This window comes from Protopterus annectens, chromosome 14.part0 (assembly GCF_019279795.1).
Source record: "Protopterus annectens isolate FY-2018-M chromosome 14.part0, PAN1.0, whole genome shotgun sequence".
NCBI classification, from domain to species: Eukaryota; Metazoa; Chordata; order Ceratodontiformes; family Protopteridae; genus Protopterus; species Protopterus annectens.
This window is the reverse complement of record NC_056748.1, coordinates 538,153,190-538,177,413: the sequence shown is the minus strand read 5'-3', so window position 1 is coordinate 538,177,413 and position 24,224 is coordinate 538,153,190. Positions and strand designations below refer to the sequence as shown.

At 38.1% G+C, this 24,224-nt stretch overlaps 1 protein-coding gene across 1 annotated transcript in view; it reads right to left on the bottom strand.

Moving 5' to 3' along the window:
- Nucleotides 1-880: 880 nt before the first annotated feature.
- Nucleotides 881-24,224, bottom strand: part of SFTPD (surfactant protein D) — a 362,436-nt gene continuing 339,092 nt past the window's right edge. The window contains exon 10 of the mRNA XM_044056287.1: nt 881-1,524. Within this exon, the coding sequence (XP_043912222.1) occupies nt 1,145-1,524 (380 nt within the window). The 3' untranslated portion in view covers nt 881-1,144. The remainder of the gene's footprint in view (nt 1,525-24,224) is intronic.

Sequence of the window (24,224 nt, the reverse complement as noted above, 5' to 3'; positions counted from 1 at the left end):
TCTGACTATTGTATGATGCTGATTTTTAACAAGCAGTGGAAAATTCCCCACCACTCAACAGAATAAAATAAAGCAAATGGATTCCCTTTACTGCTATAAAATAAGTTGTTGTCAGAAGTGAGCCTAGCGTTCTAGGACAGTGGCATTTTGCTACTCTATATGACTAAAATGCCCATACTCTATCCATTATTATAAGTTCTTTTGTGTAATGTGTATGCAATTGCAACAAAAAGCAAAGACAGACAAAATAAAAGGCAAAAAAATGTAGACAGCAGCTATCTATTTACAGGTAATGTAGCAAGACAGGTGCACAGACAGCAAAATACTGACAAAATGCATTCAAATGTTTTAAGTGTACAGCCAGCTGAATTGTATAAAGTATTTATTTTTCATATGAACTCTTGAAGTATGCTTTGCTCGATTCTAATCACAAAAAAAAAACAAAAATAAGCACACGACAATTTTAAACCTTAGAACCAGTTTCCTTTAATGTGCAGAACATGAAATGATCTACTTCAGAAGCAGATGTAACTTCCTTATGACAATAATGGAGGAATTGAGCATATTTTTGTGCCACTGTACAAGAATCTTCATCACTTATTTTTTCTGCATTGTTTTTTCTTCTTGTTTGCCATGCAACTGCGAGAAATAAATCTTTATTTGTTGTGTTTTGAGTTAAAATAAAAGCACATAATTAAAAAAATCTGCTGTTCCAGTTTTGAACATTTTCCTAAAAGTAGGTTCATTACTGATCTTGTATAATTCTACTGTTAATTCTTATTTTTTTTCTTAAATGTCACGGTTATCAAATTTTTCTCAACAGTTATTCACAACTTTTAAAGAACCCTTCAATATTGTATACAAACAGCAACAACTCATATGATGGGAGAAAAAAATATATATTGTTTACTGAAGGACTACAGTGAAAGAAAACAGTTGAGCATAAGTTGCTTAAGTCATATTAAACTATGTTACACTTAAAATACAGACAGACATGGTATAACAGCTTACAGATCTGATATGAAATACATTATACTGTAATAAAAGTTTGAGGCACACTCAAAGCGTATTGATACAATAAAGCAAATGGTTTCTATTCTAGGGCACACAATAGAAATTTACAGTGAGACCACAGAGAAATGAGTTATAACTCACAGATAACAAGATGATCATCAGAACAGGATCTGTCATTCCACTTTCCTGTACTTTGTATTTCTACACAGTCTTCAGCATGTTTATGATCATTTGGTTCGCCAGGATTCCATTTTGAATATTTTATTGGATTCCCATCTAAATATACAAATTTACCTTCTGTCTTTTCATCTGACATTGCAAGCCAAGCTTCTTTGTTAACCTTCTTTACAATTTCTTCCAAAGCTTTGTTTTCAGCTTCGTTGATTGGAACAGCCAGACGTGAACCAACACGTGCACATTCTGACTTGGCATTTGCAAAGTTTGATATTGTTCCTCCAGTAAAAAATGTTTTGGCTCCAACTTTCCAGCTTTTACTTAGTAGCTGTAAAACTAAGAATATATAAATTCCATTAAATTTGTAAACTGTAACATATATTTATAAAAGATTCCTATGTTTGCTTTCTTCAATCTCTGTTGGAATGACTACAACTCTGAACAAGATGGTTAATCAAACATTGGTTCCTTAATTACCTCTGAAATGAGCATCCTGTGGTTAGAAGTTCTTATCCAATTAAATAAAGAAATTGGTAAATAATATACCAAACATTTAGTATATCTCCCCCATACATGAATACATTGAGGAGTTTTTGAGATAGCAAATCTTCTTGCTACAAAGTATAAACATTATTTTAACCTTCACATTCTCTAACATCTAAACATTCAGTACTTCATGAAGGTTCAATGTTCGATGTGATAAATATAATAATTTCAAGGACTCAATGACATCACCTAGGAGTTTGTGCCAGAAAGACATATATAACGTATACCATTCCCATAACATTTATCTAACTACACATTAAATGACATATATAATGCATACGGTTCCCATACCAATCATCTAACTGCACATTAAATGACATATATAATGCATATCGCTCCCATACCAACTAACTGCATGTTAAATGACATATATAATACATTCCGTTCCCATGCCAACTATCCAACTGCATGTTAATTGTTGGTAATACCACTTGTCTGTCAGCTGGAGTGAATTCCAGATCTTACCTGCCTTGTATTTAAAACATTTGCTCTTAATCAGAAAAGATCTGTTGAATAAAAGCTGAACTAAGCATTGCTGTGCTAAATATAGGTTCAGTGAGAAGACACATCTTGGAAGTGGATGACAAGATGGAAAGGAAGAGACAGGGCATCTCATGTATCCAGGAGACAAGGTGGAAAGGCAGTGCAGCAAAGTCACTTGGTTTGCAATTCTGAGTGGGGGGGGGTAGACTAGAAATGGTATGGGAATTGTGGTGAGGAAGAGTCTTCTAAAGGCAGGGAAGTATGTCAACAGAATTAATGATCGACTCCTGGCAATAAGACCCTAGTGTAAAGACACAATCTCTGCTTATTCCCCACAGCAGGGTTGAGATGGTGAGGACAAGAGTGTTTTTAGGTTTACTAACTTACAAGATAAAGTTGGACAAAATGAATTGATTTTTATAATGAGGGAATGGAATGCTCATATTGAGACAGACAGATAGAACAGGATATGAGGACTGCCATGGTCCACTTAGACAAAAGGAATAAAGAAGGCGAGGTCATTCTAGAATTCTGCCTGGCAAGTGGCTTTATGGTGGCCAACACATGGTTCACTAAAAGAGACAGTCATAAGAACACATATAAGTGTGGTCAATGTGCAACCTAGGTAGACTTCCTCCTAATAAGGCAAAGTCAATGCAGACTAGGATGTAGATCTAGAATTTGACTGGAGAGAAAGCACAGGCGTTCAAGGAAATACTGAGGTCTCTAGCACCTCTGGAAGAAGAGGAAATAGCTAGAGTTAAACGCTAACAAATCCAAAATTTTAATCTTCCTTCTCTCAAAATCCTTCTCTTTCGACAAAACCTCTTTCCAAATTCCAAGCCAAAATAACTCTCCTATTGAAGTCACCCCCCATGCAAAGTTACTAGGTGTAACTATAGATGAACACCTAAAATTCAACAACCATGTACTCCTAAACATCAAAAAACACACCAAAAACTGGGTGTACTTTATAGGAATAACCTCTTTCTCTCACCTCTTACGAGACATACTCTCAGTCTGCTTACCTCCTCCCCTCCCTGATGTATGGCACCCCCTTTCTAACCAACTTATCTGCATTTATTATATCCAAATTAGAAAACTGTTATAACAAAATCTCCAAATTTGCCACTAACTCCAAAACCTCCTCCCATCATTGCCTTACCCTTAACTCGTTAAACTGGCTAGAACTTCCAAATTATCTGGACTTCCACCAACTCACCACTTCTCAGAAATTATTCTTCAACCCCACCAAATGCCCTGCTCTAAAAATCATTCTAGTCCCCTATGTGCCAAACAGAACTCTAAGATCTGTACAACAAAACCTAATATCTGTACATAAACCCAACTGACCTCCAGGACAACTTCTCTCTTTTTCCTTAGCCAAAAAATGGAATTCTCTCTTTCCTTTCCTAAAAATAATGGAAGATATGACAAGCTTTAAAACGCAGCTTCATTCTTACCTCTCCTCAATTCGGAAATGCACCTGCATTTTTCCAACCTAGCAAGCTCTCCACCTCCCCTTTCTCCCTTCCAGTTCCCTACTGTACCCCTAATCACCTTCTGCCAATGCTTCAATCCTGCACTCTAACTAATTCCTAAACTTGATGGAATATTTGCACCCAAGTGTCTATCACCTTGGGGTTCTACTTCTCTAATGCCAACTTCTTATAATCAGAAATGTTCTTCCCATGTCAAGATTGTAAATATACCTTTCTTTATTGTAAATACTCTAGTATTTGTATTAAGCAGAAGTTGTAAACTGTATCTAGCTTTTTTACTTTTTCATAGATTCATAGATTCATAGATTCTTACTAAGCTAACTGCCCTTGCAAGCCAATTTAAGCTTAGCCAATTATCCCTTGTGAGACTCAAACCCTGCACCTTGGTTTGTTTGGGCAAACACCTTAACAACCACCCCTCCCCCCCCCTTGTATCATAAATCTTTACTGCATTTTGCTTGTTGGAGCGTTTCTCCCAGGGCCTCCACTGAAAATGGGTACACTGGGCCCAGTGAACCTTCCCTGTCAACAAACTGGAAATAAATAAATAAATACGATATGTGGCTGAACAAGGTATGGAAATAAGGTACAGAAGGAAAGCTGGTGGTGAAATGCACAAACTCATCCAGAAAGTTATCAAACTAAAAGAGGAGTGCAAGAATGAGTGGGAGATAAAAAAGATGGACCAGGCTAAGAAAGAATACTGCCTGGCTGAGAACAAGGCTAAGACAGCAGTTGCAATGGCAGAAAACACAACACCATACAAACTCTATCAGCTTTTGGAAAGTGCAAATGATGCAAAGACACTCTATCAAGTTGCAAGGTGAAAACAGAAAGATAAATAAGACATTAATCAGACACCATTCATAAGTGGATGCATAAGGGATTCCAGCAACAAGCTGCTCACCGGTCCACAGGATATCAAAGTTAGATAGAAGGAGTACGTCCAGCAGCTTCTGAATGAAAATAAAACTCTCATAAACTGTACTGTGTCATGCACAGCATGTAATGAGAGAAAGAAAACCCCATCCTAGAAGAAGTAACAACAGCACTTAGGAAAAGTAAGTCATGGAAAGCAACAGGCTCTGATGAAGTCACAGCAGGTCTGATAAAGATGTTGGGTGAATAAGGGGAGAAATGGCTCGTGAAGATACGCATTGCCACATAGAGAGAACAGAGGTATAGCTAGGCAGAGATGAAGAAAAGTAGAAGATGATTTGAAAAACGGGATTAAGGAGAGACAGGAAGAAAGCAAGAGGAAATAATATCCAGACGAAAGATGGACTGCATGAGAGAAGACCTGAAACAGTTAGGCATTACTGTCAAAGAAGGTTGGAGAGTGGCGCTGAATGGAAAGTGGTGGCGTCAGCTGATGCTACATCCATACCTTATGCTGTAGAAAAATGGGAAAAGGGGGGCTGTTGTTGTTGATGATAATGGTGATGATGAAGATGATTTTCTTAATCAGAGACTTGGTAACTGGTAATTCAACAAGGAGATAGTCACTCCTTGTATCTTTCAGATAGAATGAAAAATAAATGTCAAATATGGATGCCACTAGCTCATTTGTGTGGCATATAAATAAAAGTCACCTCACCCTTTACTAATCTATAATATACACAGTATAAGTTTAGAACATTTGTTTATACTGTGAATGACATACCATGGGTATCTGTCTCTACCTTTTCAGACAGTAAATGCTCATTTGTCCACACAATAAAATATAGGTCTAATCTGTGATTTGTATAAAAGAATCAGAAGCTTTTTGTCTATACTACTAACACAATGGAGAATGTCACTCATAATACCACAATAACACTGCATAGCAGCTATAATATGGTAATTAAATCAAAACTTGTCATCAAAAATGACATCCAGGCCCTTTATTGTTCTGGATTCACTTACCATTTCCCGATGTATTGCATAAGGGCAACTGTCATTCCCATATCCAAACTTGAAGCACTACATAACTGTTCATGTTAAAAAATGAATTGTTATTTGGCCAGCTGTTAAGTATATTCAAAACCTATGTAAGACTCCATGCTCTTTAACATTTCTCATTATATCTTCAAATGTGATGTTATCTGCAAACTTGCTAATTCAGATACCCTCACCTAATGGAAAAGAGGACATAAACAAACCAACAAAGAATGATCCCATTCAAAAGTCTGGAGAAATCCACATTAACTGTTCTTTCATCTGACAATAATTTATTCCAGCTCTTACTCATCTTCATCTGATCCTTAACCACTGCTGCACGCAGTTGACAACTATGATAATAAGTGAAATAAAGCTGCTACAGATTGGTGTAGATATTTTGCATGCACTATACCCATTGGCACTTTAAGATTAACATAAAGCATTACCAGTTTAAGAGTGTATGTACCCCATAATGTATTGCACTTCTGAGCTTAGTCCCTGTGTACGTACGTGTTCAAGATGACTAAAGTGTTACCATCATTTCTACTCAGCTGCCATTTTGTACAGCATAAATGTTACTTGTTTGACTAAATGCTGGAGTACTCTGACATCTCTGACATTGTCATTTATTATTACTGGTAAACAGAGGAAAGGCACTTGTTTGACTAAATGCTGGAGTACTCTGACATCTCTGACATTCTCATTTATTATTACTGGTAAACAAAGGAAAGGCACTTGTTTGACTAAATGCTGGTGTATCCTGACATCTCTGGCATCGCCATTTATTATTACTGGTAAACAGAGGAAAGGCACTTGTTTGACTAAATGCTGGTGTATCCTGACATCTCTGGCATTGCCATTTATTATTACTGGTAAACAGAGGAAAGGCACTTGTTTGACTAAATGCTGGTGTTTTCTGACATCTCTGGCATTGCCATTTATTATTACTGATATGCAGAGATGCATGTCATGATGATTAAATAGCTGCTGATGTTCAAACATGCCTTGGCTGGAATAATCTTTCTATGAGTAACCAAGTCAGAAGTTCTTAAAAAATCAAGAGGAAATCATGTCAGTAGGTCTTGCTACTTCAGAAGAGTCCAGAATGGTTTGATAAAATACCAATGTATTACTTAAACAGGAACAGTCAGATATAAAACTATGTTGTAAAACATTAATTGTTTGTACAATTTATGAAAGCATAAAAGTATAACTCTTCTAAAACCTTTATTACAAGAATAATTACATTTATAGCACCATAATCAGCTACCACACCAGAGTTACCACCCTTTAGTTACAGGAATAATTATGGACTTTTGAGATAACTGGGATATATCCAGTTAGTAGAGTTAACTGAAACAAGCAAGTTAAACATTGACCTAAAACATGAATGCCATTGGTCAAAAAGTAATTATCCAGGCCATACAGACCTGCAGCTATATTTGGATTGTGTATTCTTTACTGCTGTTTCCACTTCTGCTATAGTGATATCTCTCTTCCTCTCTCTCACTTTGTATGTGTATATATATATATATATATATATATATATAGAGAGAGAGAGAGAGAGAGAGAGAGAAGAGAGAGAGAGAGAGTGAGTGAGAGAGAGTGAGAGAGAAAGAGAGGGAGAGAGAGTGAGTGAGAGAGAGTGAGAGACAGAGATATTATGGCACTTTTCCCAATAATTCATTGTAATAAAAAAGCCCTGATATTGGAGAATTTATTAAGAATTTTTTTTTGATAAAAAATATTAGCAGTTTTACCCAAGTCCATAATAACTGTTTTGTCAATATTTAAACTTATGTCACAAGTGCTTGACTTGCTATACTGTCTCACGTGTTAATATAATGCGTGATTATTATCTTGCCTGTGACATGAGTCTCAGTTCATAATGTGCCTTTGATATTCTGTTGGAATTTCTTAACTGTCTGCTAGAGTATGCATGTTTATTTTTAATCTGTTCAGATAGAAACCGTGTATAAATACACCAAAAAATGCTTTTTTAATATGTCGTCTGTGTAATAATCTAGACTGCTAGGAATACTAATAAACAGTGAGAAATGTTAAATACCATGCCTGAAACAAGAATGTCAATATTTTGTGGCCTATTTGTTTCTAAGACAACACGAAATGCTATGCATATTGATGTTCATTACTTTTGCAAGTAAAACATTTTGTTTTCAAAGGGAAAGAAATATAACAGTTTAACCGCTATCCATTATGACCACACATCCTAGCACCCTCTCTACAGAGCACTTCAACATGAAATATTTTTTACTGTAACCCAAAGAAACGTTCTGTTATACCTGAACTGTGTATTTTGTTATGCAGGTAGTTCTACTCCCATTCTCTGCTGTTACAGGGGAACTGCCAAAAAACAGATTGCAACTTTCTGTACTTTCAAGTAATGGTTTGCTTTGAGACTCAATAGTTTTAGCCATAAATACATTACTTCTTTAGATGATCAATGTATCCTAGAAAGTACTTATTGTACCATCCTGTTTGTATGTGTTTGTGAATGATATCATTTTCAGCTGCAGGCCATCCCACAATGACAAGGGTAAATACAATGTATGTGCAGACAGTTGAGTACAGCCAATGAACCAGTGTGTTCTTGGAGGATGGGAGGAAACCTAAGTACCTGGAGAAAAACATGCAGACAAGAGTAAACATTGGAAAATTCTACACAGCTGATGTAAAAGAGGATGGGGCCACAGACATTGGAGATGACATACAGAGATCTTGCCATTGAAGTTGATAACATCAGGCAGATCGTGTCACTCTTCAGACAGAGATTCGGACTATCCTCAACACTGGTGGAACCTGAAATGTTTAACTTCTATGTTTTAGGCTGTGTTTAAGCCTGTTAAATCCAAGCATTCAAATAACTGACTTGTATTTCCATTTGAGAGTGTATAGAGATGGTGGTTGCCAAACAAAAGGTTGATAACCACATGATTCTAAAATACCTTTAAGGAATCTCCTTGTTCTCTTTTTTGAAACAGTTTATTTTATTTTATTTTATTTATTTATTTTGCAATCTTGAATGGAGAGACAGGGGAATTAAAAAATGTTAATTTTAAATCATCACAATGTACACCAAAGACTTAAAGGAATATCTAAAATGATTTTATGTCTTGCCTACTTTCCCCACTTCAGTCCGCTTACAGCTCACATGCAGTTACTTTTGTGACTAAAGAAGTTAACTTATGATTGCACTTATCATAGATGTTAGTGACTGAATGTTACCTATGACTGTGCCCTTTGGTGCATGTAAAGATGCACTGATGTTAGACACATGAATACATGTTTATCAGTGTAAGAGAACGGGTCCCCTACACATGGTCGACATTTCAGAGTGTCAAAGACCATATGGCCAAGAACATATGATCGACATTCGAAATGTCGACCATGCAATAAAATAAAAAAACACAAAAACAACTTTCCTTCACACTGCTAGCAGAGGGGCTCTGCCCCCCTGCACCCCTGTGGGGGGGGGCTCTGCCACCACACCCCCTTGTAACTTAAATATACCAACTCCAAGATCACACTACAGTACAGAAGATGGAAATCTTTCCATTCTGCACTGTTTGGAGATGCCAGTTCCGCATGGTCAACATTTCAAATGTCAATCGTATAGTCTCGGCCATATGGTCTTCGACATTCTGAAATGTCGACCATGTGTGGGGGACCCAAGAGAACAGGTAGAGTATGAAGTCATTATGGAACAGTCTTTCCTCAATGGTAATTGATGTTTGGTTTTACATCATGAATAAAACCAATAAAGATGATGATGATGGAGAAAGGACACAAGCATGCATAGGTGTTGTATAAAAATTACCAGAGTTAGTTTCTGCCAGCGCAGTCAACTACTGTGGTTGAAAGCTATAAAGACTGAATGACTAAATGTTTTGATTTAGGTTTGAAAAACATGCTGCAGCAATGGAGAATTGAGAGTCATGCTTATAGACACCTACTTATTTCTGAAGTACCTGTTACAGGCTTGTTTGTAGTTCAAGATGTGGAAGCATAACTATGTTTGAATAGATGACAAACTGGCAATACCTGGCTTCTAAGTTTGCTGAAAGTCTTTGTTCAGCAGTCGATGGCTGTGAGACCACAAAGAACAAAATGGGTATTAAATTATGCAAGCAGTTATTTGGTGAATGTTGGCTTAAATATTGATGGTAATATAATATGGTATGTAGCAGCAGGTAATGTTGTGAGGGGTAACACAGATGATATATATTTTCTTGGATTTTAAGCATGTAATTTTTTGTGTATTTCATTGAATGTGTAGAATTTAAAATGTTTTGAAATAATATTGAACTGTTTACTGTTGCCATGTTTAGTTATAAGCTGCAATTTCTCTGCATGGAATGGAACTGTGTATTTTGGCAGACTGCATTTGTCTTTGAATTTTGTATAACCTCACTGGGGTGTACTAAACTTCAGATGCTGCTGTTTTGTTTTTCATACTTTTTGTCTTAGACTAAAATCCTGAGTATCCTCTCTGGAGTATACTGAACCAGAGTTGCTGCTGTCCTTTTCTTTATCTTTGTCTAGGACTGTTATTTGTACTTGGGAAATTCAAACTTGTGAAACTTGCATACATCAAAAGCACCACTGTTGCTGATTCAGGGTCTGTAACTGCTACTCCTCCTATTATTTTGTGGCAGTGGTGGGATTCCAGTGCCATCCACCCATCACATTTTTGATAACAGTGGGGTGGAACTGAAGGTCTGCACTATTTCTCTCAGGATATTTTGACTGATGTTGGTTCCTTAATACTACTGCAGCTGACTGGAAAAAAAATCAGGCAGAGTCAGACAAAGCACAACAATAATGATCTCCAGAATTAAGAAAGATGGTGTTTCTCATCACAGCCAGCCCATAACTGTATACCTTGCTTGCCCAATTAGGCCCAGTATTCACTAAAAATGAATATGGGGGAGATAGCACGAGGGCTAGAACTCATTAAACATCCTTCTTGCTGCAGCATGGACTGCAAGAAGACTGCGTAGTGGTAAGCTGTGGCTGCAGAGAAATAACTGAAAACAGAATACTTATTAGTAGTGCTTATGTCTTTATAAGGCTCGCCACAATTTATTTATTTATTATTTATTTATTTCCAGTTTGATAACCGGGGAAGTCCACTGGGCTCGAGGGCCCATTTTCAGTGGAGGCCCGTGGAGAAAAGCTCCAATCATAAACATATTACACACTTTAAGCTACATATTACAATGAAATTGCACCTTTAAACAATTTACAAATAGGAAAAATACAAATTTTTATACAGATTGTATTAATAGTACAGAAACAAATATATATAGTTTCATTTTAAGTTTCAGATGAATGATACATTTTATGTAAATAGTGAAAGTTACAGTTGCAAGAAGAGGCATGTAGTCAGAGGGAAGTGAAGATATAAGAGAATTTACATAGAGTTTACAGTGGGGCGAAGATGAAGAAAGTAGAAGGTGGGGGATAAAGAGAGTTAGAAGAAAGAGGGGCAGGAGGGAGGTAATTACAAGGGGAAGTGAAAGGATTTAGGTAGGAAGTATACAATTACCTTTCAAGTTTAGTGAGAGGTGATTTATGGAGTAGAGATTTAAATTTTTCTGGATTTGTAGTGGATTTTAGCAGGGGAGGGAGCAGGTTTCATTTCCTTGCTATAGTATAAGAAAATAGAAGGTGGCCAGGGGGACGTTTAGGTTTTTGCACTGTGAGAAGATTTTGGTGGGCTGATCTTAGAGGTCTGAAAGGAGTGTAGAAAGGCAAGATGTTAGAAAGTGCAGGGCAAGCGGAGGGTTTAAAAATGAGTTTGTGTGCAGTAGTACGTTGGAGGTAGCCAAGATGATTAGTAAGTTCAAGCCATTGAAGAGAATGAAGGGAGATGCGATGGTGAGATGAATGCTTTGAGTTATTAGCAAATTTAGTAATTTTGTTGTAGCAACTTTCTAGTTTTGAGGAGATAGAAGATGAGAGGTTAGTTAGAAGGGGAGCACCATACAATAGAGAAGGTAGAAGGAAGGTGGAGGCGAGGGTTTGTCTAGTGGCTAAAGAAAGAAAGGGGGCATTTCTATAAAGCATGCCGAGCTTCTGATGTGTTTTTTTTATGTTTAGTTGAATATGATTATTAAATTTCAGTTGTTCATCAAAGGTAGCACCCAGAAGTTTGGCACTAGAAACAACTTCTATTGAGGAGTGAGAGAGGCCGGTGATCTTGAATGAGAGCTTATCAAGTGGGAGAGATTTAGAGGGGGAGAAAATAATGATATGGGATTTGTTGGCATTTAGGGAGAGATGGTTTTGAAGCATCCAATTCTCAGTGGTTGTGAAGGCTAATTGTGTTTTGGCCTGGTGTTCGGGAAGAGTAGGGTCTGAGCAGACTAGACTAGAGTCCACGCATAATGTAATGACAAAAAAGAGAAGTAATGGGGAAGCCTTAAAGTGTCATCATACATGTGTGCTAATCTATTTTTTGACCAAAATAAAGAGAAAAAATATTGCACATCAACAGAATTCTCTTCCACATACCACCCTAACCCTACAATGGTCATCCCTAACCCCCAGTAATCTAACTTTTGCTGCCATAAATGTTAGAAGCATAAGAAAAAGAATTGCTGAACTACATGCCAAAAATACCCAACATAAGCCTGATATTATCGCTGTAACTGAAAATTGGCTTAAACCCAGAATAAATGATTCCAAAATTGTACCTACTGGGTATACTATCATCCGTAATGACTGTATAAATAGGAAATGAAAGGTGATGGTATTGCTTTAATTTTTCCCAACAACTACCACATTCCCCTTACAATAAACCAGTACCAAAATTAAATTCAGCAGAGCTTCTTATTGTTTTCCTGAAATTAAACAATTATAAACAAATATTTTTTATTGTTCTTTATATCCCTTCTGGTGACAATACTGCTATACTGGAAGACATCCTGCATTGGATATCCATAACAACTCCACAAAAAAAAAAATAAAATAAAAAAAACTACTAGGTGATGTGAATGTCAGTTGGACATAAACTCTTAATTCCCCTACATCTAGCATGAATTTATTCAGTTTCACACAACTAATTAATAGCCCTACACATTATAGCAACACTCAAATTCCCTATTAGACTAGATCCAAGTATCAGACCCAAGCAAATACATCAGTACAGGTACAATATCTAACTGTTTCGGTGATCATCTCCAAATCTATACAACCAGACATCTCACACAGCCACTTAAACAGCATGTTTATAAAACAACACGCAACCTTTCCAAGTTTAACACAGATATGTTCATTACTACCCTATCATCTATTAACAGGAACTTCCTAAAAATCCTCTCCTTAGATGATGCTGTAAATTAAGTCAATACAAATTTTCTGAATATCCTAAAAAGCCTTGAAACTCCTGCAAGGAGAAGAATAAAAACAAATAATGCAATTTGGCTATACCAAAAAGAGTAGAATGCTAATGCATGATAGAAAAAAAACATGCAAAGAATGGCAAAAATATAGAACACCACAACATTTAGAAAACTTCAGAATACTTTGCAATCATACTAAAAAGCAAATTAATGAAGACAAAAATGATACTACAATAACCTTCAGAATAATAGTAAGCACAACCCTAAAAAGTTCTGGGCAGCCATTAAAGAACTCTTGTATCCTGGCCAAAATTTCAACCCTAACCCCTCTCTCAATAACTCATCACTTGAAACCACAATATAATTTGACTTTTATTTCATAGATACTACAGCATCTCTTCCAAGGATTTCCCGACATCTAGCCCTAACCCTGCCCAATAGCCACATATCACCACATCCACTTTCACCTCCAAACTTGTGACCACATCCCATATAAAAATACTCTTAAACAAAATCAAACCATGCTCTACTTCAGCTTATGACTTGCCAAGTCAGCACCTTAAAATACCCACCGATAGCATTATGTATTCTGTCACAGTCCTTATAAATAGGTTAGTACAGGAATCCCACATTCCCTGTCACTGGAAAAAGTAACACATTATCCTTCTATACAAAGGATGAAATTCAACGGACAGTACTATTTTAGACATATAGCAATCTTATTCCCCTTAACAAAATATTTGAAAATGTATTCGAAAACAATTGCTAAACTATCTCTTGCAGGAAGTTAACTCTTATCCCTCAATCAGCATGGCTTCTGTCCTTCCCATACTGCTAACTAACCTATATAGATACTGTCACTAAAGCTAGAGATAACAGCAACTGAGTCTCTTCCTTATTTCCAGACTTGTCTAAAGCTTTTGATACAGTTTGTCACAAGAAACTTCTACTTCAAATGCCCTTATTAAGTCTGTCTCAGCCCACCCTTCTAGGGTTCAAAAGCTACCTGTCTAATAGGTATCAGTCAGTAAAATGGCACTCCACCCTCTCTCCATAGCTCCCATTCATCACTAGTGTACCATAAAGCATTATCCTTGGTCCCCTCCTCTGTAGCATTCTCACCAACACCCTCCAAACATCCACAGAGCAGGCCTCCCTAATACAGTATGCAGATGACTCCACACTCATTTGCATATCTGACAACATGGCACACCTCCAAAAAATTACTCAGAAGCTTAAACAGCCATTGAAACGTGGCTTTGTAACTCACAATTCATGTGCATCCCTAACAAAACAAAACTACTTTTTCCCTAAATCCATCTCTCACAAAAAGCAACATTTAAAGTCCTAAACAACTATAACTACACTTTCCAATACTTACCTCCTCACCATACTTCCTTATAGCATTTCCAGCCTTACTAATCTTCAGGCATCACAAAAATCTAAACTTGAACAATGCAATTACACAGTTGCTAAAATTGCAGTGAATACTCCTTTCAGAACCCAACACTGTATAACACTAAAAAGCCTAAATTGGTTAGAATTACCCATCAACTAGTATATACACAGTGTCGTACCACCTATAAAATTATACAGCATCCATCTGCTTATCAACCACTTAATAGCATTCTATATAATTATGTTCCCAATCTGTCATTACGATCCAGTGACCAAAAACTTATGATTGTCTACAAACCTATTAAACCTGCTGGACATTGTCTGTACTTGTGCCATGTTACTAAGGCCTGGAACTCTTTACCTGTATCCATCAGGTCAATACCCTCCATCCCACCCTTCAAGACCATTCTGAAAGACTTCCTAGCCAAGAGTTGGCTTTGTTCTTGCCCAACACCAGGATAAATTATACCTCTAAATGTGAACAAATGCCTATTCATACTTTACACTTCCTTACTCTCCCTTCTTCACTCACTTCCTTACTTCTACCAATTTCTCTTCCATGACTTTCTCTCTAAATACACCATAAGCCTGCTTTTCTCTCACTTCATACTCATGTTTGTATTATACTAACATATCTTTAATTTCTCTATAAACTGGCTAAAATTTCTCTAAATATTAGATCATTGTCATATAACTTATATCGATTCTTAACTGATGTTTTCATATTATGTTTAATTAGGTATAATTATTTAAACTACAGTTGTTTTTTGCATTATTTTTAAAGAGTTTAAAATTAGTGTTCTTAAAAAGTTTTGTAATACTTTGGATCCTTTCTCCCCAGGCCTACTCTGAAAATGGATTCCTACCCAGTCATACTTTCCTGGTAATTAAATGTAAATAAATAAATAAATGGCTGATAGCCTCTTCAACTGTGCAGGAATCCCAAGGTGGCTACATCACTGAATGGATAAAAATAAATAAAACCGCAGTTCAGATTAGCTAAAATGAAACTCTATTGCAAGATTAAAGTGAAGAGTAAACACTTCCTTGTACTAAACTGTTTTCATGAGCTGTAGACTTCTTCAAATAAATGTTAATGCTAGCTTAACAGTGTTTTAGCTGCATTTCTTAATTGAGCAGTACTAAGCTAAAGTAACATTCCATCAATATCAATATAAAGCAACCTCCCACCCCTAAGCAAATCAAATGTGCGATGCCTTTGTTAGGCAAGATGGGATGGGTGGGAAGGGAAGGGAGTGCAGGGAAAATATCAGGGCACTTGATCTTGGAAATGAATAAAATATGTGTATTAGTCAAAGTGGGGAGTCTATGCACTTTGATTCAGGTTCTAGGCTTCCATAAAGCAAGTGACTAAAAGAGTGGACCCTTGTGAGGGTTGCAAAAATTGTGTAGGTCTGTTTGGAGGGCATAGTGTGAGAGATGAGGAAAGATCCTAAGTGAACAAAATCCTGATTATAATGCCAAACTCACATCAACTGCTGAGATGTGAGAGTATGCAGTCTGTGTTAAGCTGAATTAAAACCACATAAACTACCAATATTACAGCATTAAAGTACTGGCATTAACTTTGATCTGAAGACATTTAGAGGTCTTCCTAAATATTTGGGATGAGTCCCCCTTAAATAAGAACACTGCTATCCTAGGTGATTTTAACTATACATAGATTACTTGGACCTATACCACCAATGTAGGATATAATCAAAAATTCTTAGATTTCATTAACAAAAAAAAAAACTTCCTGGACCAGATATTTAAGGAACCTACTAGAGGACAAAATATACTTGTCCTGGTCTTATCAAATTGGCATTTCTATTTACTATGCCCAAGTTATCTCCCTCAGTGGTCAGATCAGATCACAAACTAGTAACCTTCTCCATCAGATACTCCAAACCATCAAAAATGAATATCACAGAATTCAAGGGCTTCAAACATCCAAATCTCATACAATTCTATGATGAAGTCTTCAAGTTTAAGTGCAATGATACTGCAAAAAGCTATTCAGAAAAGTTCTATTTGCACTGGGGCAAATGTATTAATTTAGCAGTCCCAGCTATATCCAAGCCAAAAGTGAAGTCTAAAGTTAAGTGTTAAGTCAGGTAAAATAAGAATCAATGTCCAGCACTGCTATCCTGGTGGATGTTGCCACCTTCCTGGCTTATAACTTCAGTGCAACCTCCCCCCAGACACATCTATTCCAAACACACTTATTCCTGATGAAGTCAATCCATCAGCCAATACAAAAGAGAATGTAATGGAGGTACTCTTCAAAACAAAGAATACCATGGAGCCTGACAACATAATCGGTTATCAGATTAATAGCACTAAGCATCATACCTCTTAATTGTTCAAATTTTCACAGAATATCCAGATTTTTGTCTCATAGTTTTGGTCTGTTCCTCATAAAATTTGTGTTTTTTTTAATCAAATCACTGAGTAAATAATGACATATATGTGAGTTTCATACTTCATATCCTTCAGAAAATGCATGCTGACAAATCCTGTAATTCTAAAAATTTATAAAAGCAATACTTAAAATGTCCCTATTTTTGTGCCTTTTTACCTCCATTATTTTATGCAATGTTCAGATTTCTTGAAATAAGAGGTTGAGAGGTATGCAGTGTATGCATGCATTGTCAGGTCCACCCCTCAACCTCTTCAGCCTGGGCCTAGCAACTGGCTTTGTCCCATGGAAGTGGCACACAGCTGTTGTTATACCACTGCAACAAGATAGGCCCCCACTGCAGACCCCCAGGAATTGCAGACCCAGCAGTCTAACAAGTCTTATATATGCAGAGCCATGGAACATTTCATAACTGACTTAATTAACTATAATATCAAAAATCTTATTAAACTCAACCCTCAACAGTTTAGCTTTATCAAGAGTAGATTCTACCAAATGAATCTGGTAAACTTCTTTGAGGGAGTTACTTAAGCTATAGACTGTGGACAAGCTGTGCACTTAGTGTACCTTGGCCCAGTTAAGGCATTCAATGCCATTGCCTACCTGCAAATATAATAAGCACATTGAAGGAGCTCTAAATTGACCCATCGTTGGTTTGGTGGACAGCCAACTAGTTTAGAGATGGGAATCACACAGTAAGAGTAGGAAGTGCATCCTCTGAGAGTATGAAGATGACTGTGGATTTCCATAGGGATCTATGCTGGGACCTCTTGTGTTTGGCATCTCCTTCTCAGATCTCCACTTATAAAACAAGGACATTTGGTTAACAAAGTCAGAGGATGACTGTGGGAGTCATCAAGTCCTCCTTTGACATGCATGCACTCCAGCACATGCTTTCACATGTCAGTAGCTAAATGCCAGAAAGGGCAACACTGCAGCTTTTGGTAAACACCACCTTGCTCCAGCCTATAGCACAGATAATGCACCACTTCAAAATGAAAAGGCAGAGAGAGAGCTGGGCACATGGATGAATAGCTTCCCTGATATTTGACCATGTTGCAATAGTGGTTCAGAAATTACCTTGCACAGCTTATAGCAAAAAGTACTTCTTCCAGATCAAAAGAAATTCTCACATCCTTATACTCCATTTTGATTAAATCCATCATTGAGTACAATGTTCCCTTTGGGATGTACCTTACTAAGCATATTAAGCAATTTGAAAGACCCCATAGGTTTGCAACTAAAAAGATCAGGGGACTTAAAGATCTGGTAAAAATGGCCTAGCCCTGCTGTCCTTGAAATGAGATAAAAGGCCTAAGTGTAGGTACTGGCAATGCAGAAATAGCCTAGAGACGCATTTGCTTTGTAATGTCTTTGATCTTATGATCCTGATAAGCCTACTGACAAACCTGTGAGGAAGGCTAGGTTCTCAGGTGCAGAAAATGAGGTGTTCATCCAGGGCCTCTCCCTTCATAGCCAAAGGCTATTAAGCTTGGATTCTGTTGACCAGCCCTTCCTAGACCATCCATGGAAATATCTTGTGGTAGATGTTAATGGTGGTGGTGGCCAGAGCTGCTCATATGCAATTGTCTGAGAGAAGACTAGTGACATTATTCTTGCTACAGAACAATCTGTCCATTTAGCACCAGAATGTATGCCAATGGTTTGCGAGCTGTTGGTCAAGGCACTACTAACAACCAGATGAGTTTCTAGTCTCCCTCAGAGGCACTGGCACCTCAAATTGCTCACATGGTGTGATGCTGAATATCAGGGCAGAGGTTCAGCAAGCTCCAAGAATATCTTCTAAATACACTATAGGATAGACAATTCAAGTACATAAAGGAAAGGTTAAGGGTATTGAAGGAAAGCATTTATTATTAATGTTAATTGAGGGATGAATGGAAGCAAAGGTAAAATGGCATTAGGAATTCAAAGTAAACATAAATGTTAATGTTATCAAGGATTTGGGGGGAGTTTAAGTAGTTTTCTTTATTTACTAAAGTGATAACTAGTGGCATTATTAGGCTTTTTTTCTGTTTTTTCATTTGATTGTTATTTTTGGGTCAAAGTTAGTGTTTTAATTTCAAGTATATTTTTATTTATGGGGCATTACTTACTGAAAGTTCAGCAGTAGAAAAACTGAAAAGAATACTCTGCGATTGAGTAATGTTAAGTTAGAACACATTTTGTAAGCACTGGCTATCTCATGTTGACTACAGTTATACTGTATTAATTATAGTTCAAATAATGGCTGTACAGTTTGTGACGCCCGTGCCCTGTCCCAGCAATCAAGGATCCTCAATCCTCACCACTAACACCAGTGAGGGGCATCTCATATAGGAGGAAAGGATAACAAATACACACAGTAAAGTGCAATTTCCCTTAAGAGCACACAGAAATCACAGTCATTCTGGGCTGGTCACTCCCTTGCTCTCCAGGTCCCCAATAAGACTCCCCACTGGCACAGCTATAGGGTCCAGATCTCAGCCTAGTGGGCAAGCTAAAACTTCCAGCACCCTCTCTGTCCTACCATTGCTTCGTGTCCCTGCCCAAGTAGCTGACACACACACACACACACACACACACACACACACACACACACACACACACACACACACACACACAAACTTTGAGAAGAGTTTATACAACCACACAGACACTCCTTGGGAAGCTGGCACAGGTTCTCCAGCTGTGCCCCTTTTCTGCCCAGTCTAAATGTTTGTACCACTTGCCACCACCCACTAGTATTTATCAGCTACTCAAAGTCCCTTAAAAGGGTGTCCAATTACTACTGTGCAATATTATTATCCAATTGGTAGTATAGCTCACAGCTAAAGCTATTGGAGCGTTTTTGTACAATTTTACCAATGGCATACAAGTACTCTAAAGAGATTAAATTATCTCTACAAAAACAGCCACAGCTGAAAGGGTTTAAAAATATTTAATAACAAATAGTCAAAACACAAGACAATACTTTTTACTACACAGTGCTAGTCAAGAGTTCAGAGATCACAAATAAATACTTAAAATAATTCAGTAGTACAGTTCTGACATCACAGAAAAGCACTTAGTTCAATCTTTCTAGTTTCTAGCTATTCCTAAGAGAAAACACAAGTCTACGATAAACTTACATATAGAGCAAGGCAGTGCTGAGTTGGATAGTCAAGACAAAAATGTTTAATGCTCTCTGATTATCTCTGTTTTTAAAATCACATTCCTAGTTCACATTACTTCATTCTTCACACTTCCCTGGGTTCCCAGGCTAACAGGCTAAATTCTTTAGTAAGCTCACACCAGGTCAGGAAGCAAAGCCATTAAGGACATTTATGCATGCATATTCTGGCCATTAACTATGGCCTTAAAACAACAGCAAGAGTTCCTTCATCTAGACTGACCAGAGCTGAAGGGTCACAAATGCTTTATTTGGTCAGTAGAGTGCACTGTTGTTACATTTTTTCAGTTCTACATGTAACACTGTTTTTACCATTTAAGACAACAAGTCTGTGGTTCACACTAATATTTACAGATGACAGAATTATCTCCAAAATTCTATCTGGCTAGGCTGGCAACCTTCATCTATCTTCACCCAATCTTCACACAGGTAATCTGGTATAATAGGAGAGGTGCATCATGCATAAGGGCAGTTTGTAAGATGAAATCTGGCCCATAATAATTTTTTTCAGATTAAACAAACACAGACATACAATTTAGAGTGCAAATATATAAAAATAAGTAAATAAATAAATAAAATATCTACTGAAGAAGTGCCAGGTATGTACAGCTATTTCTCTACAGTAGCAGGTGTAAGTCCTGTACAACCTTTCCTCTTTGGTCTAGTTGTTAATGTTGTCTGAGTTATAGAGGAACATTAGAGATTCCACCTCCACAACCCTCTACATAACTTATTGTATTTCACTGTGTGGTATTTTATAGATATGATTACATTACCTCATTTACAAGTATATAGTAGTACTGGGCTTTACTTATACATTTTGCAGCACTTTGCTGTGTTCACAGGTGATGGTGATTCTCTATCTGACACCACCTCTGTAGAACTCCAACCTTTGAAATCAGAGGATTTAATGCCTTTTAGGGTGATGGTAGGCATAAGCTGGCTTAGTCAGGGGGCACAGTGTGTGTGCTGGTAACAGGGAATGTGATCAATGCATCCCCTACACAGTGCAGGGATACAAACTCAATGCCTGTAGACACTCAAAAGAAATACTCCATACTAGAATGACAGATTACTGGGGATATCATCAGTCAGGGGCATGCAGCACTCCATACTGAACACATATCAGGACCTGATGGGAGGAGGGAGCACACGGGTGGTAAGTAATGTGATTCAATTGAGACATGCTGTTAGCACTCACCTCTTGAAGTTGGTATGTTAAGAGGGACAGCCTAGTACACATGCAGTGCCATCATAGAGACACAGGGTAGTATTACCACAGCCAAGATGGTCAGGCTGGTGTGGGGTGTATAGGATGACCTCCTTGAGGGCATGTTATGCACATGTAATTCTTTTGATAGACAACCACCTTCTGGAATGTGCTCTGTCTTCTCAATGTCACCTGCTGAAAATGAGGTGCCATTCATGATGTTGTTCCACTTATATGTCTATGAATGAGGGATATCATGCTGATAGACAAAGTAAACCATGCTCATGCAGTGCTAGTACATTCACTGCTACAGCCATTGTGGAGGTGTCTACATACAGCAGAGGACATGCCCGGGATCATGGCGGTCACACTTCTCATGACAGATGGTGATCATAGTCATGCAGCACACCAACTAGCCAGGGTCATGGCGCATCATGTGCTACTCCTGGTAGAGGTAGCATCCATGGGTGGGTACGTACATGGAATGGGCAACCATCTACCATGCATGCCATGGACCTGTCTACTAGATTGGCATGCAGTGCTGCACATACTACTGAGGTTGTGTCCCAGCAAACAAAGAGTCATACCACAACTGTCCACATTATACCACATGCCTTTACTTCCTGAGACAGTGGACTTTCAAAGCACCTCTCCTATATTGGACTCATCCTCCCTTTATCACATCCATACACACACCTGCACTCTTATTTATATACCTCTCCCCTGCACTCATACATCTCCCTGTGAAAGGTATCTACACATTTGCTGCCTCTTCCACCTGTACAGATGTTGATAACTATAGCCTGCCATTAGTACATGGTTACTTGGGCTACCTGTATTTGATGCATACTGTGGCCAGCCTATACATGGGTGAGCATATTCTGGTGTTTGTTTTGCATGCATCAGTTCTAGTGTAGTGTATCTCCTTTACACTGCTTTGCTATAGGCCAAAACTATGTGCAAACCACTGTCTATTTGCCACTGCCACAGCATAATGCACCTGAATCCATCTGGCATGCTTATACTCTGCAGCTGGCTAGTCCACTGACTTCCCAACTGGCTCTGCCTTCACTGCCCAGTGTACTGCGGTGTACTGCGCTCCTCCTGCAGGTGGTCCTTGTGTGCTTTCTACCACCTAAGTATTGTATTGTGTAACATTGCACATACTGTAAATACTTTTGCACAGGTACTGGGATCATATTACAGGGTGCCACCTGATTAATCCAGACAGCAAAAGCCTGTCTTCAGCAGCCCAGCAGCATGCTCTATAAAGCTCTTTGTGAATGTGCAGAATTATTATCCTGTTTTTCCTTTGTAGATATCTGATGGATGTCATTGGCAAGGGTTCTGGAATATAGCTGGCATTGCTAGAGGAAATCACCCCTTGAAAAATAGTGAAAAAGGTCACAGGTGTGCAGCATGTGGCAAAAATATGAGGTGCATCACCCAGCAGGATAAAAGCACTCTCATTAAACTAAACAAACAACTCAGAGGACAAATAAAGTCTACCAAAGCCAAATATGAGGTAAGTTTGACCTCCCAGGGCAAGGACAACCACAAAGAATTATTTAGCTATATTCACAACCTCAAAGGCAATACACAATTGTGTGCAAAGCTCATTGTAAATGGAGCCACCTATACTGAGCCAGAAGATAGAACAAACCTCCTGGCTGATAAATTCAGCTCCAACGTTACAACTCTCTCCCTCTCAACCTTCCCTCAGGAAATATCATCAAATATAACTCCCCCTATTATCACTAGAGAACAGGTCCTTAATGCTCTCTCTAAGACCAAGAACACTGCATCACTGGGCCCAGACAATATCCCAGGATGTCTACTTAATAACATGAAACACAACCTATCAGGGCCTCTGGAATTACTATTTAGCTGTAGCCTCCAAACAGGCTTGGTGCCTCATGAATGGAGAAAGGAAACAGTCATTCCTCTGCGCAAAGGTGGGTCATCTACAGACCCTGGAAATTACAGACCCATAGGTCTCACTAGTTTTATATGTAAAGCCATGGGAATAATTATCATGGAGATGATCAGTAGAGATATAGTAAACCTCCAGACACTGGACCCAACCCGGTTTGGTTTCGTAAAGGGCAGATCATGCCTACTCAACCTGGAGGACTTCTATGAGAAGGTTACCAAAGCAATGGATGAGGGCAAAATCATTCACACTGCCTACCTTGACCTACTTTGACCTGGTCAGGGTATTTGACACAATACCCCACTCAGGCATTGTTGACAAACTGAAGAGGTTATGTACAAACCTGTATGTCACCAAATGGATAAACAACTGGCTCCCAAACAGGACCCAGGAAGTTAGAATTGGGAAGACCACCTCTTCAAAGAGGCCTGTGTCAAGTGGAGTCCCTCAGGGATTGGTCCTTGGACCACTCCTTTTTGGCATTTACTTATCAGAAGTCAAGGACAATGTCAGTGGTTTCTGGCTGAATAAATGTGCAGATGATTGCAAATTAGGAGCTGTCATTAAATCTCACACTGACACAAATGTTCTCCAGGAGGGGCTGACACAGACAAAAAACTGGTGTCAAAGTCATAGATTAAAACTAAATGCCAAGAAATGCAATGCATAATAGTATCCTTTGGGAAGTCATCCATCCCTGGTAACTATCATATAGACAACACACCCCTTAGAGATAACCCAGTAGTCAGGGACTTAGGGACACACATTGATAGCAATCTAGCCTTTGATCATCACATGTCTACAGTGGTGAGGAAATCATTCTATGTTTCACAACTTATAAACAAAGGTATGACATCTAAGTCCAAGGAAGTCATTGTTCCACTGTATTTGGCATTCATCAGACTGATCATTGAGTACAATGCCTCCTTTGGTATGTACCTAACCAGGTATAAAAAACAACTGGAATGTCCACAGAGGTTCCTCACTAAAAGAATACAGGGCATAAGTAATATGCCCTACGCAGACTGCCTCAAGGCCTTATCCCTGTATTCTGTCTCCTACAGGCTTTTGAGGAGAGATCTA